Source organism: Scardinius erythrophthalmus (genome assembly GCF_964197995.2).
Source record: "Scardinius erythrophthalmus genome assembly, chromosome: 19".
Lineage (NCBI taxonomy): Eukaryota > Metazoa > Chordata > Actinopteri > Cypriniformes > Leuciscidae > Scardinius > Scardinius erythrophthalmus.
The window spans coordinates 37,232,257-37,247,256 of record NC_138239.1 but is presented as its reverse complement, the minus strand read 5'-3'; the positions used below and the strand labels follow the sequence as shown (position 1 = coordinate 37,247,256).

General features: G+C 43.1%; 1 protein-coding gene across 3 annotated transcripts in view; it reads right to left on the bottom strand.

Moving 5' to 3' along the window:
* esrrb (estrogen-related receptor beta) overlaps positions 1-15,000 on the bottom strand; it is a 124,798-nt gene that overhangs the window by 5,778 nt on the left and 104,020 nt on the right. For all 3 annotated transcript variants that reach the window (XM_081393881.1, XM_081393883.1, XM_081393882.1), the window contains exon 6: positions 1-71. This exon is cut by the window's left edge and continues 199 nt beyond it. In XM_081393881.1, coding sequence (XP_081250007.1) covers positions 1-71 — 71 coding nt within the window. The remainder of the gene's footprint in view (positions 72-15,000) is intronic.

Here is a 15,000-nt window from a genome sequence, read left to right as displayed (position 1 = left end):
GAGGATCAGGATCTCCATCCAGGCGCTCTGCAATAGACTCATCTGGTCTCCGAGAGACAGGCTGGAGAAACCTGAGAAACCAAGAGAACCAAGAGTTCTTTAGTCATTACACAACTCCACTGAATGATTGGTGTTTTTGTCAACTTAAAAATATGTATTTACATATTTGCAGAAATATGTTTCATCGGTGTATTAAACACCGATACAATCCACTGAACACACTGCACTTCTGTCCCTCAATGCCTCATTTTCATTCCTGTCTAAAACGAATATGCCGCTACTAAGGTCTGTACGGGCAGCCCGGGGCTAGTTGTCACACAGGGACTCGGATATCTAGGAGGTTTTCACTCACAAAGTTGTTTTCTGACAGTGGTTTTATATGTTTAAAATTGGATATTTATTGTGAAGTCTGTCCTCTAAATAAAAATTCAGCATCATTATATGGTAAAATTGGATACACAATACAATCGTACTGACATTTATTAAAATCATGCTTCATAATTTGTTCACTGATCTGCTGAAATGTCAACAATACACTGTGTTAATGGCAGGTGTCGTTGTGACAATGTAATACATCAGTGTGTGTGTGTGTGTCTGTTATATATTACAACAACTTTTTTGATCATTGATATGCAATTTTCTTTTAGGATTATAACTACCAGTTCCTTCCTGGGATCCTCCATAAAAGAACATATATTGTTCAAGTAAATAATTATCAATTAATTTATATGAAACTATATTATGGTATGAAGTAATTTAGTTTGGTAAATGAGAATCTTTTCTTATTTTCTCCAAGTGGTGGACACTGAAGCGCATGTTTGATCCAGAAACGCCAGAGTAACACTCATATGAATGAGATAAGGTGCTCTTTATTCATGCGCTCTGACAGCTGTCAATAAACTCTTCAGTGATGTTTGCACATTATACGAGCGTCTGATGATTAAAATGATGGACTAAAGCGGCGCTATCTCCACGCTCTCGATTAAAGAGCTGATAGATTACAGTATTGATCGACTCACCTGACCCCAAACCTTCATATGAATGGTGTTATTGAGGGCGAGATGAGCGGGCGATGTCTATCTGACGCTTCGCAGTGTTTGTGGGCCGACAGACAGAACGAGCCCGAGGAAAATAAGAGAGCGGGAAAAAGGGGAAGCTGAGTGTTTAATTTGCTTTATCAGCTGGGCGAACAGCTGGAGGATACATTAATTAACAGATTGCGATCAGGACTGCGGGCCCTTGACAATGTGAAGAGGGATCAATAAGGGCCTGGGAATGGAGGTGGCGGGATGAACGGGAGCAGCCGGAGAACAGGTCAAACATCTGCAGGTGCTCCTGGCCTCCCTTCATACACACAACACGTGAAATACTTCAGCGATCCAGGACTCGGTTCACACACTCCCTTCATACACAAAACACGTGAAATACTTCAGCGATCCAGGACTCGGTTCACACACTCCCTTCATACACACAACACGTGAAATACTTCAGCGATCCAGGACTCGGTTCACACACTCCCTTCATACACACAACACGTGAAATACTTCAGCGATCCAGGACTCGGTTCACACACTCCCTTCATACACACAACACGTGAAATACTTCAGCGATCCAGGACTCGGTTCACACACTCCCTTCATACACACAACACGTGAAATACTTCAGCGATCCAGGACTCGGTTCACACACTCCCTTCATACACACAACACGTGAAATACTTCAGCGATCCAGGACTCGGTTCACACACTCCCTTCATACACACAACACGTGAAATACTTCAGCGATCCAGGACTCGGTTCACACACTCCCTTCATACACACAACACGTGAAATACTTCAGCGATCCAGGACTCGGTTCACACACTCTCTTCATACACACAACACGTGAAATACTTCAGCGATCCAGGACTCGGTTCACACACTCTCTTCATACACACAACACGTGAAATACTTCAGTGATCCAGGACTCGGTTCACACACTCGCTTCATACACACAACACGTGAAATACTTCAGCGATCCAGGACTCGGTTCACACACTCCCTTCATACACACAACACGTGAAATACTTCAGCGATCCAGGACTCGGTTCACACACTCCCTTCATACACACAACACGTGAAATACTTCAGCGATCCAGGACTCGGTTCACACACTCTCTTCATAAACACAGCACGTGAAATACTTCAGCGATCCAGGACTCGGTTCACACACTCCCTTCATACACACAACACGTGAAATACTTCAGCGATCCAGGACTCGGTTCACACACTCTCTTCATACACACAACACGTGAAATACTTCAGCGATCCAGGACTCGGTTCACACACTCTCTTCATACACACAACACGTGAAATACTTCAGTGATCCAGGACTCGGTTCACACACTCGCTTCATACACACAACACGTGAAATACTTCAGCGATCCAGGACTCGGTTCACACACTCCCTTCATACACACAACACGTGAAATACTTCAGCGATCCAGGACTCGGTTCACACACTCCCTTCATACACACAACACGTGAAATACTTCAGCGATCCAGGACTCGGTTCACACACTCCCTTCATAAACACAGCACGTGAAATACTTCAGCGATCCAGGACTCGGTTCACACACTCCCTTCATACACACAACACGTGAAATACTTCAGCGATCCAGGACTCGGTTCACACACTCCCTTCATACACACAACACGTGAAATACTTCAGCGATCCAGGACTCGGTTCACACACTCCCTTCATACACACAACACGTGAAATACTTCAGCGATCCAGGACTCGGTTCACACACTCCCTTCATAAACACAACACGTGAAATACTTCAGTGATCCAGGACTCGGTTCACACACTCGCTTCAGTGATCCAGGACTCGGTTCACACACTCACTTCAGCGATCCAGGACTCGGTTCACACACTCACTTCAGCGATCCAGGACTCGGTTCACACACTCACTTCGGCGATCCAGGATTTGGTTCACACACTCCCTTCAGCGATCCAGGACTCGGTTCACACACTCACTTCAGTGATCCAGGACTCGGTTCACACACTCACTTCAGCGATCCAGGACTCGGTTCACACACTCACTTCAGCGATCCAGGACTCGGTTCACACACTCACTTCTGCGATCCAGGACTCGGTTCACACACTCGCTTCAGTGATCCAGGACTCGGTTCACACACTCACTTCAGCGATCCAGGACTCGGTTCACACACTCGCTTCAGCGATCCAGGACTCGGTTCACACACTCACTTCAGCGATCCAGGACTCGGTTCACACACTCGCTTCAGCGATCCAGGACTCGGTTCACACACTCACTTCAGTGATCCAGGACTCGGTTCACACACTCACTTCTGCGATCCAGGACTCGGTTCACACACTCCCTTCAGCGATCCAGGACTCGGTTCACACACTCACTTCAGTGATCCAGGACTCGGTTCACACACTCGCTTCAGCGATCCAGGACTCGGTTCACACACTCACTTCAGCGATCCAGGACTCGGTTCACACACTCCCTTCAGCGATCCAGGACTCGGTTCACACACTCACTTCAGTGATCCAGGACTCGGTTCACACACTCGCTTCAGTGATCCAGGACTCGGTTCACACACTCACTTCAGCGATCCAGGACTCGGTTCACACACTCACTTCAGCGATCCAGGACTCGGTTCACACACTCGCTTCAGTGATCCAGGACTCGGTTCACACACTCGCTTCAGCGATCCAGGACTCGGTTCACACACTCACTTCAGCGATCCAGGACTCGGTTCACACACTCGCTTCAGCAATCCAGGACTCGGTTCACACACTCACTTCAGCGATCCAGGACTCGGTTCACACACTCACTTCAGTGATCCAGGACTCGGTTCACACACTCGCTTCAGTGATCCAGGACTCGGTTCACACACTCGCTTCAGCGATCCAGGACTCGGTTCACACACTCGCTTCAGTGATCCAGGACTCGGTTCACACACTCGCTTCAGCGATCCAGGACTCGGTTCACACACTCACTTCAGCGATCCAGGACTCGGTTCACACACTCACTTCAGCGATCCAGGACTCGGTTCACACACTCCCTTCAGCGATCCAGGACTCGGTTCACACACTCACTTCAGTGATCCAGGACTCGGTTCACACACTCACTTCAGCGATCCAGGACTCGGTTCACACACTCACTTCAGCGATCCAGGACTCGGTTCACACACTCGCTTCAGTGATCCAGGACTCGGTTCACACACTCACTTCAGCGATCCAGGACTCGGTTCACACACTCCCTTCAGCGATCCAGGACTCGGTTCACACACTCACTTCAGTGATCCAGGACTCGGTTCACACACTCACTTCAGCGATCCAGGACTCGGTTCACACACTCACTTCAGCGATCCAGGACTCGGTTCACACACTCGCTTCAGTGATCCAGGACTCGGTTCACACACTCGCTTCAGCGATCCAGGACTCGGTTCACACACTCACTTCAGCGATCCAGGACTCGGTTCACACACTCGCTTCAGCGATCCAGGACTCGGTTCACACACTCGCTTCAGCGATCCAGGACTCGGTTCACACACTCGCTTCAGCGATCCAGGACTCGGTTCACACACTCACTTCAGCGATCCAGGACTCGGTTCACACACTCGCTTCAGCGATCCAGGATTCACACACTCGCTTCAGCGATCCAGGACTCGGTTCACACACTCACTTCAGCGATCCAGGACTCGGTTCACACACTCACTTCAGCGATCCAGGACTCGGTTCACACACTCACTTCAGCGATCCAGGACTCGGTTCACACACTCACTTCAGCGATCCAGGACTCGGTTCACACACTCACTTCAGCGATCCAGGACTCGGTTCACACACTCACTTCAGCGATCCAGGACTCGGTTCACGGCTCAGAGATTCACACGCACAGCGCATTGATTCTGCTAACAGAGAATGAACGTTCTGGTAAGGTTCTCTCAAAGTAATAGACAAACATTGGTCTAGTATCGTTAATAGAATGTTTGTTCAAAATGATCTGGTCTTTAATAATGTTCTCAAAACGTTAGCACAAAAACGTTATTTATACATCGTTCATGGAGCTTTTTTCTGAAACATTTTAGTTGGATGTTCGTCTAACGTTTTTTAAATGTTACTTCTTGTTTCAGAACGTTCAAATGTAACATTCCAATAATGTTTGAAGGATGATAAAACGGAATGTTCCCTAAACGTTCACTTAACCAAATTATTATTATTTTTTTAACTGGACTTTAAACTGAATAATGAGAAATAACGTTTCCATAACTTAATGGGAATGTTAACAAAACGTTCTTAGATTGTATTTGAAGAGTTCAGATGCAAAAGCCTCTAAGTGCCATCTGAAATTTTCTTCTAGAATGATAATTTTAATCAAGCTCGTTTATTTAAGTTCAGTAATTTCACTTAAATGGCATTGAACATTACCTATTAATTGCCATGTAAGTGAAATTACTGAAATTAAATATACAAGCTTGATAAAAATGATCATTCTAGAAGAAGATTTCAGATGGCACTAAGAGGCTTTTGCATCTGAACTCTTCATTTGTGTAAGCTGGTTAGAGCATGAATGACCACAGTTCTCTTTCACTTGAGTGTCTTTGACAGCACTGGCTTTGCTTATAGTTTACATGAAACACTGTTCACTACCCATAATACATACATATCTCTGAGTCACTAAGGAAATTCAATAAGAAGGAAGGGTGGGACTTGATTTCATTCATGGAGAAAACTGTATGATCTTTGTATGACTTCAGCTGAAAATAAGTCATTTTTCTTTTAGAGCAGAACTGAACTCTGTTTGCATCATTGATCATTATTTTGCTGTTTATTACAGTGAAGCCGCTTTCAAACAGTCAGCTCTATAGAAGACAATACTGTCATTTTTCAGCTCACTTCAGTTCAGTTTAGTAACAACGTCAATGTTGCAAAGTTAGTGTCATACAACGAAAATACATTCTTACGTTTTGCTAACATTCCCATTAAGTTTCCAGAAAATGTTATTTCTGAATGTTCAAAGCGTCCATTTTTTTCAAATGTTCTTTTAAAAACGCTCTTTCTTGATTAGTTAAAGTGATAATGTTACTGAATATTAATGGTCTTTTAAACCCCAAAATGTAAAACAATTGATTATCTTCAAAGGAGACGGAGCAAGTCTTTATATTTTGACAGAAGATTATGACAATCATCTTTTAATTCTAAACAATAAGACTAGGATTAGGTGAGGAAACAGTAATCCATGACTGTAAGAGTTGGGTGTTTAAGTCAAAGTCTTGATAATGTTAGTTAGAGGCACATGTGTTTTTAATCTCTAACTTCAAACGTTGTTTCTCATGTCCGTTTACACACGCTGAAGTGTTTCAGAGATCTCGGTTCCTCTCGGTGGAAAAACAGCTGCCACTGTGATCTATCTTAAGCACTAGTAAAAAATGTAATCAGTTTTTAGCTTGTTTTTATGCAGCCCTATAAAGTTCATAGCTGGAAACATCTTCTGTGACAAAGAAAAGCTCGGCCGTCGCCCCGTGAAGTATTTCACGCTCGCTAAATCAAAGGCCTCAATTCTGTAAAAAGGCCAAAGCAGAAACCTTCGCAAAAAGGCTTTTTATGAGTCCGGCAGCCATTTTACAAACAAAATAACCATAAAAAATGACAAGTTTTAATCTGCCTGTATTCACAAGCCTGTCTCTGAGATGTGTCGCTGTCAGTTTATGGCTGCGCTCTCCTCCTCCTCCTCAACTGATGGTTTGTTGGTGGAGTTTGTGTGAGTTTCACTGTCAATCAACGCCGTCTCTCGAAAGCAAACCCTTCAGCCCATGTCACATGATGCTGACAATAACAATACATCACTCTTAAGACCTCTGCATTACGCACATATGTCGTGTCAAACTACATTCGATGAGAGTAAAGCACCGTGTTCTCGGGTCATATGACGAAAAAGCACTTCTTTTAACGCCCACATCCACAAGCGTGTAGATATGAAAGCGATATTCTTTTAAAATCAAAGTACACAAACTTGAATTACACAGATACGCATCCGTGGATGGTTTATGCATTATTAATACATCAGTCCCGCAGAGTCATTTCATCAGTGTTATATAAGGAGTGAGATCAGAAATCACTGCACACGTCCAGTCTGTCCAGTGCCTCCTCTTTTCATCTCCAGATTCAGTCTGGTTTGTTTTAACTAAGACAGAACACTAAATATTTCAACTAACAGATTAATATCAGCACATTTAGACAATTGTTTTGTATTTCAAGTTTTCTAAAATGTTGTTAAATATGCAAATGAGGCATCTAATTAAAATACACACCATGTTTTCAGAAACGAAATCCAGGTACAAAATTCTTGTTTGATTTTGTTGACGTATTAGAGGTAAGGGGGATTTTGTATTTTGAAGTGAATATGCCTTTAAAGATATGCATTGTAATTGGGTTAATAAATTAATAACGTAAACAAGGTTTGTCTAGAAATGACCCTTAACTCACTATAAAAGCCACAGAAGTCAATGGACAGTCTCCACTGTGATCAAATCAAACGTGTGTTTGTGAGATTCCTCTACATTTCGCATGACATCATCAGCTGGGACCCAATCAATACATGTCTGCTCATAAATTACGCCGCTCCATAAATAATTCCTCACGTGCCTTGAGCTCATGCGTCTCTCTCGCCTCGTCTCAGGCCAAAATACACATTCAAATAAAACTCGTTCAGCAGATTTCACACGATACAACCACTATCATATCAGCCAGAGAAACACAAGACGATCCTTTTACAGTCTTATTAGGTTTGTACACAATTTGACACATATCAGATCTTCATAATTCCACAGATCTGCTCAGTCAGAAGCAGGAAAGACATGCAACATACAGCAACCTTGAAGTCCAAAATCAATCAGATTTCTTAATTCATGCTCTAATTGTAAATGAATCATCAGTGAATGTTATGAATGTATCATTATTACGTTATTCTAAAGATAAAATGTTCGTCTTTATAATATTTCTATTCCGAAATAGATAAACATCAATCTGGCAACGTTTTATGACGTTGGTTGTACGCATTCCCTAGTGAAAAATAAATATACTAAAATGTATTTGAAGTACATTTATTTTATGCTAAGTATACTAAAAATAGATTTACATATTGATGTACTTAATATAAATACCCTGTAATTGTACTTTTAGTACACTAAATTGAAAGTCTGCTAAATTGGAAAAATGTATTTAGTACTTACTGTAATGCACTTTAGTAATCCAGAAATAGTGTTGAAGTTCAACTAAAGATAAACGTAAGTATATTTGATGTGTTAAAGTGGAACTATTGCAGGAATACTTTAGGCACACTTTAAATATCTTGCTTTTAAAGACTGATATTATACAGAGATCATACTATCGTTACTAATAGTGATATTAAACACACTGTAGGCTTAATATTAAGAAATGTGCATCCAAATACAGTTTAATTATATGTATATCAATAAGTCTCAAGCGATATGTCAGTAAATATGTTAATGGATTTGTTGTACACTTAGTATGAAATAAATGTATTTTAAATACATTTTTGTATAGTTTTTTTTCACTAGGGTTGCACCAGTTCTGACCCTGATGCTCTATCACGTTTTAAAATGTAGCAGATTATGTTAAAAAAAGGAAACGTGAGACAAAAAACACATTTGCTGAAGCAACCATGTAATTCTAGCCTGATTCTCGTAGTTTTTACTATGACTTGCATTACAAGTGCAGTTCAGTACCAGGTGAGCGAACGAGCGAGTTTACTCTGTCAGATTAGCCAAACACATGGAGCTGTTTGTGTTAAAGTCAACATCTGTTTACATGTTATGCACTATAATAAAAGTGTTTTGAGGTCATAATATAGTATTGTGAAAGGAACTGTGCAAAAAAAGGTCTTAATCTGCACCTGTAATTATAGTTTGTGTGAAAAGGAATAACATTCCTTACATAGTGTTCATTTCAGTTGGAAACTGCAGTGAATTTCACCAAACAAGTCTATTTTGTCAATTGTGTGAGTAAAATGGCTTCTGAGTGCCGTTTCATGTTGATTTAAATGGAGATCTATCGATACTTTACTAGCGATAAGCGTCCCATCAGAACCCAGAGCAGGGCTACAGCTCATTTAGTCAGCGAAGCGTGAACTGTATGACGTTTGCTTCTGTTAAATACAGTAATACCCTTGTCTTAATCTGCGTCCCGTGACCTTGTGACCGGCCCGCACCGCTGCGTACTCGTCCCCAGAGACGCCGGGCCTGACATGAGCCCTTCAGCTTGATGACAGCGTTAATCAGTCACGTAATTACACATCATTTATTTCCACTGCTAAACTGATTCTATGGTTCACGAGTGGCCGTGTAGTATTGACGGATCTGACCCCGCAACACCGCTTCCTCGAGGGATCGACTCCACGTGTCTTGATAACTGTAACGGACAAATCAACAGAACGGAGCCTTGCAAAAGTGAACATTACATTTCAGAAGTGCAGTTTAGCAAAACGACGCAACAGGATATCTGTGATACGAGTTTGCGTGTTCATGTCCTGTCCAGTGTTCATGTTTTTACTCGTGTCTGACCTCGATGGACTGAACAGAAGAAGTGAACGGGAGAGGATTACTACATTGAAGATGGCGGAGCCCCTCAGAGCCACACCCACCTATTACATCATCACCGCAGACCAATGGGAGTTCAGAGGTGTTCAACCAGCCAGAAAGTTCACTGTGGCTTCGTCTGCATTAATCCGGATATATTTGAAAAGGGCGTTTTCGTTTAAAAGCGCTCTCCGTCCACACTGGCGTTTTCGCTAAATTCACCTTTACTGCGCATGAGTAAACCCTCACAAAAGCTCACTGAGATGATACAGACGGAAAAATAAATGATCAAGTTATTGTGTACTTCTTCTGGCAGGATCATTTTGTTTAGCTAAATATCTCCAGGTCGCTCTCACTCAGCATTATATGTTTGGTGTAAAACGCTAAAACTGCTCTCATGTTCAGCAAATGCGAGTGAATCCTGTCATCTTTGCTGGACTGTGATATGTAAAGTAACATATTTTAGCAACTGTGTGAAAGTGAACAGCACATAACAGGCACAATACCGCTATAAACATCAATATCTATGGGTACAATATGTGTCACATGACTAAACTTACGTCATCGTTATCAAATACCTCTGTTTTGACAGTCCACACGACAAACACGAAACAGCGTTTTCAAATTTATCCACTTTGGAGTGCGTCTTCAAAAAGCCTAGTTTTCATTAATATAACGCCGTCTCAGTGTGAACGGGAGGGCAAAACAGAGAGAAAAAGATGTGTTTTTTTCCAAACGAAAACGTATTAGTGCGGACAAGGTCTTTGATGAGCTGTTTTGAACTCGCGAAACAAACTCCAAGCGAAATACACTTTGGCCTGATTTCACTCTAAATTACGTCACACCGGTTTCAGTTTCCCATGAAGTATATCAGGGTCTTTACAAGCCAAAATATCTGTGCGAGTGAACATGACTGCATCGTCTCTGCTCACACACTGGTAGTCGACACACGCTGGACCGCTAATGGCATGTTGACGATTAGTTGACGACTTTCCCGGGCAAGTAGTCGACTAAGTAGCAAGCGCTAGAGCCAAGACTCCTGTCCTCTGCGGCAGACACCCCATCCCATCCCACGCATGGGTGGCCAAGGGGTCGGGTCCGGGCTTTGATTGCCCCATCCATCACGATGGAGCCCGTCAATGGTTAAATTGAATATACTAAGGCCTGTCGGTCGGTGTCTATATTTAATAAAGGCCGCTGATGAGGTGCTGATTTATCGGCCGGCAGTATTCACACTCCATTACAAGGAGATTACACAGCTCGAGCTGGATCAGCCTCGCCAACACAGCAAGGAGAATTCCCCGTTTAATGACAACGAGAAAACAGCAAACCCAAGCCAGGGGAGGAGAGAGAGGGAGACGGGCGGATACAAGAGGAATCGCTGTGTGTGTACGAGGGGAATTATCCGGGGTTACCTGGATAACTGCACATGCGTTACCAAAGCAGTTTAATGCAGGTGCGCATGACTGATTATGTAAACTGTCTAAATATCCAAATTCAGTATGGCTGGTCGAGGTGGAAAGGTGAGGATACATTAGCCAAATTCCAGCGAAATTTTGTGTGCAAAAATGGGTCTATTATCTATAGTCAATAGGGTAGCGATGTATGAATAGCCATCCAAAAACAGCCCTGACGTCTAGGCTAAAACGAGGCCAAATTTGGGTTCTCAATGAAAATTGAATAGACGTCTAGCCATCGCCCAAGAATAGACTAGTCATCAATTAGATAACATGTCAACAAAATGAAACCAAACACCTTTAATCACTGTTGACTTTGCTTACATGATGGAATATCAAAGATCTCACAAGTTATTTTGGCCGACATGTAACCAAATTCAAGGTTATTTTGGCTAGACGTGGGTTTCTCATAGCCGGATTATATCGGGTTTGTACTTACCCGAGACCGTGAAATGAAGGCTATTGTTTGCTGGGAAATTACATTCAAACCAAGCAGTTGACTGATGGTCAACGCAGGGAATTTGCATGACCAACTTGAACCCCTGCGAAATTTGCATTTTAATTAGGTTGTAAGGGCGTGGCCACTTGAGTGACAGGTGGATTGCCGCTGATGTCACTTCTAGCAGTTTGTCTGCGGTCTGTTAGCGTCACGTCACCTCAGCTAATCCGCCTCGCTGCACATATTCGGTTATCCGGGAGTGACGCTGTCAAGATGGCGACGGCTGGCTCCGCCCACTTTGGGCTTCAAAAATGCTCTTCAGAAAACTAGTCCATTGTTTTATACAGTCTATGGTAATGATGCTTTATTTTGCAAGTGTCTTAGTTATATGTGAGCTGTTCTTCATACATAGATAGACTATTGAGACAACAGGCAATCGAAAATTTCACAAAAATTTTGCTAATGTGACCGGAAATATTGGATTTGGCCAAAAAGGAGACATTGTCAAGTCAAGTCAAGTCACCTTCATTTATACAGCGCTTTTAACAATATGAGTTGTTTCAAAGCAGCTTTACAGTGATAATAGGTGATTACAGTAACAGAGATTGTTTTGGCTTTACAGCAGCTCTAGAATAAAGTTATTGTCCAGCTAAAGTTAGTTTTGATTGATTGATTCACTTCCATTGCGAAGATCATTAGTTATTAACTTAGGGGCCGCTAACACGACACCGTTCTAACTGAAAACCTAAATTGTAAAAGGCAACTTAATTTAGCAAGTGCCTTTGCATCAGGAGTGCATCTGTGATGCCTTCAAATGCTGCCTATGTAGGCAACACCTGTGTGTTAGGACACAGCCTATTATTTCATCACGCTCTTGATCAAACAGAATAACACTTGAGAGCACAGCCACTATCATGCCACGTGAACTCCCACAGGTTTGGAAACAATCCGACACATTCTCACCGCAGAATTCCCAACTGGAAGAATCTGGCCCCGGGAGTCAGGGGTCCGGAGCCGGGAGATCACCAGCTGTCTAATGTGACGGGGCAACTGAGTCGGGCAGCGGAGGAATGCAAAGCTTTATTTAAAAACCATGTGGGTTTTTGTAACTCGTCGAGTCACAGTGCGACTAGCATGTAGCTGGTTAGCATATCTGTGAAGTGTGAGCGGAGGGAAACTCCAGGACTGAAAGGCGATCCGGCCGAGAACAAGAAGCTAGTGTATGTGTGTCAAAGGTCGTTAGCACCTTAGCGGGGCAAAAAGCCCTCTGTCAACATGTCCCACACATCAGCTTTAATGAGACGCCACTCACACTATTTCCAGAGCCTGCTCTCAGCGCGAGCCAAGCGGAGCCGGACAGTCGGATCAGGGATTAATGAACAGTTAATCAGCGGACGATTGGATAGGCCTGACCGTACGAGGAGGCGTTTACTGCGTTTACTGACAGATGAGACGGTGTGTGTGAGCGCAGTGTCCTGAAGCGCTCTATAAAGAGCTTTACTGGGACATATAAACACGAGTGCGCTCCGGACAGGTGTGTGCGGGAATGCAATTCCTCATGGATAAAATCAAGTTCCATCCCACACTTTACCTGTTGCACCCAGATTTATTTTACATTACAGAAGTGAACAGCGTTTTACGTTGACTCCGGTGAGAACGTCACTGTAACGTGGATGAAAGATAGTCAGTGGTCTAACTAACATCAGTGCTGTTAAAAAAAAGTAAAGCCGCATTAGTGGATATTTCTCCATCACTGACTAGATGTTAAAGTTTTAAATGGCTTTTGTGCAATAATGTTTTGTTTCATACAGTAAATACTGCTGAACGATATGGGTTTATTTAGCAGCCGATATATAATGCACTGTAATGACAATAAGTTCACTGAATTGATTAAAGTTTTATTAAAGCAGAATATGTGCACAACCTGCTGCATTATATTTTGCCAATAAGACAAAACAATGCAAACCAAAGCAAACAAACAACATATGTGAGTGTGTGTGTATGTGTGTGTGTGAGTGTGAGCATGTGTGTGTGTGTGTGTGTGTGTGTGTGTGTGTGCGTGTGTTGTAGAGCTGTTTGAGGAGACTGTGTTTTTGGGTCAGTAGTGATCCAGTCGGCTGTAAGCGCCTTGCTGAAATGCTCTCTGTGCTGACGCAGCACTGCTGTGTGTATGAGTGAGTGAGTGAGTGAGTGTGTGTGTGTGTGATTAAGAGGGTCAACATCCTCCTAATCTCCTTACTAGATAGCACTTCACCCAGCTAATGATTACCATCTTCCCCAAAACCACAGACGGACTGCACACCGCAGCTTCCTTCCCTTCCTCCCTTTAACGTCTGTGTAACTGCAGCTGACCGGACGACTTATAATCACACACGTTTATATCCAGTTCTCTACGGTAGATGCAGATCATGATGGTCATTGCATTCGTAGCTCCACTAATGCACACAGAAGCATGCTTTATATCTGAGGTATCGTGAGAGTGAATCGGCAGGCGTGTTTCCAGTAACCGATGTTATGCGACTAAAACATACTTTTTTCCTCTCGCGATAAATCTTTCCAACAATCATGGCGACAGATGTTGGTAGGTTTACGTGCATCTCAGCCACTGCACTGGCCATTATGTTTAATGGAAGGAGACGTATGTGTGTTATTCAAACATTAATGTCAAGGAAAGCCCCTTATACTGTGAGGGCTCATATGAGGAGTTTCTGGGTGATTCTCCCTCATCTCTGCTTCAAGCTCTTGATAAACTGTGGCATTTATTTGAGGTTTAGAATCCAGTATTCCTGTAATTATTTTGTCTTTTATGAGTTCAGTGAAGAACTCTGTCTCGTCTTCTGTCCAAACACACCGCGTCATCTACGTCAGCTGACCTGTAAATGCGCAAAAACTGTTTCTATTGCAGTTCCTTTTTCGAACTGCCTGAAAAACCTCCTCATGTGAGCCTCTTTTTGCGATATATGCGAGTTTTTGCGAAATTGCCGTGTTTCCATACCCTGGTAATCCAGAACTCTCGCGAGAGCACAAGTTGAATTTGCTCAGCGAGTTACTCTGGCGTCGAGTAATGATGCTCATTAAATATGCCCTTGTATCTGAGCTGCACCAATCACATCGGGTTATCTGATATAGGCGGGCCAGAGGCGAGATGACGACAGCGCTGTGACGTCGAAGTCATTAGTAAACATTGCAAGATGGCTATGGATGAACACCGGTTGTTTGAAACGGCTTTGGCCGCTACAATGAACGAGTTAGACTTGGCTTTTTATCTAAAAGAGGAACAGAAGACGCCGCTCGAATCCTTCCTTTGCAAGAAGGGCGTTTATGCTGTTTTGCCGACCGGATACGGCAAGAGTCTAATCTTCCAGCGATAACTTGTTGTGATTGGTTGTAGTGTTATCCAATTGCGTGCAGTGAGATCTTCAAATGCATGCTTGGTGCCGCCCCTCGAGTTTCATTAGTCGACGCCAGACCATTAATCTTTCGGATTTAGGTCTGG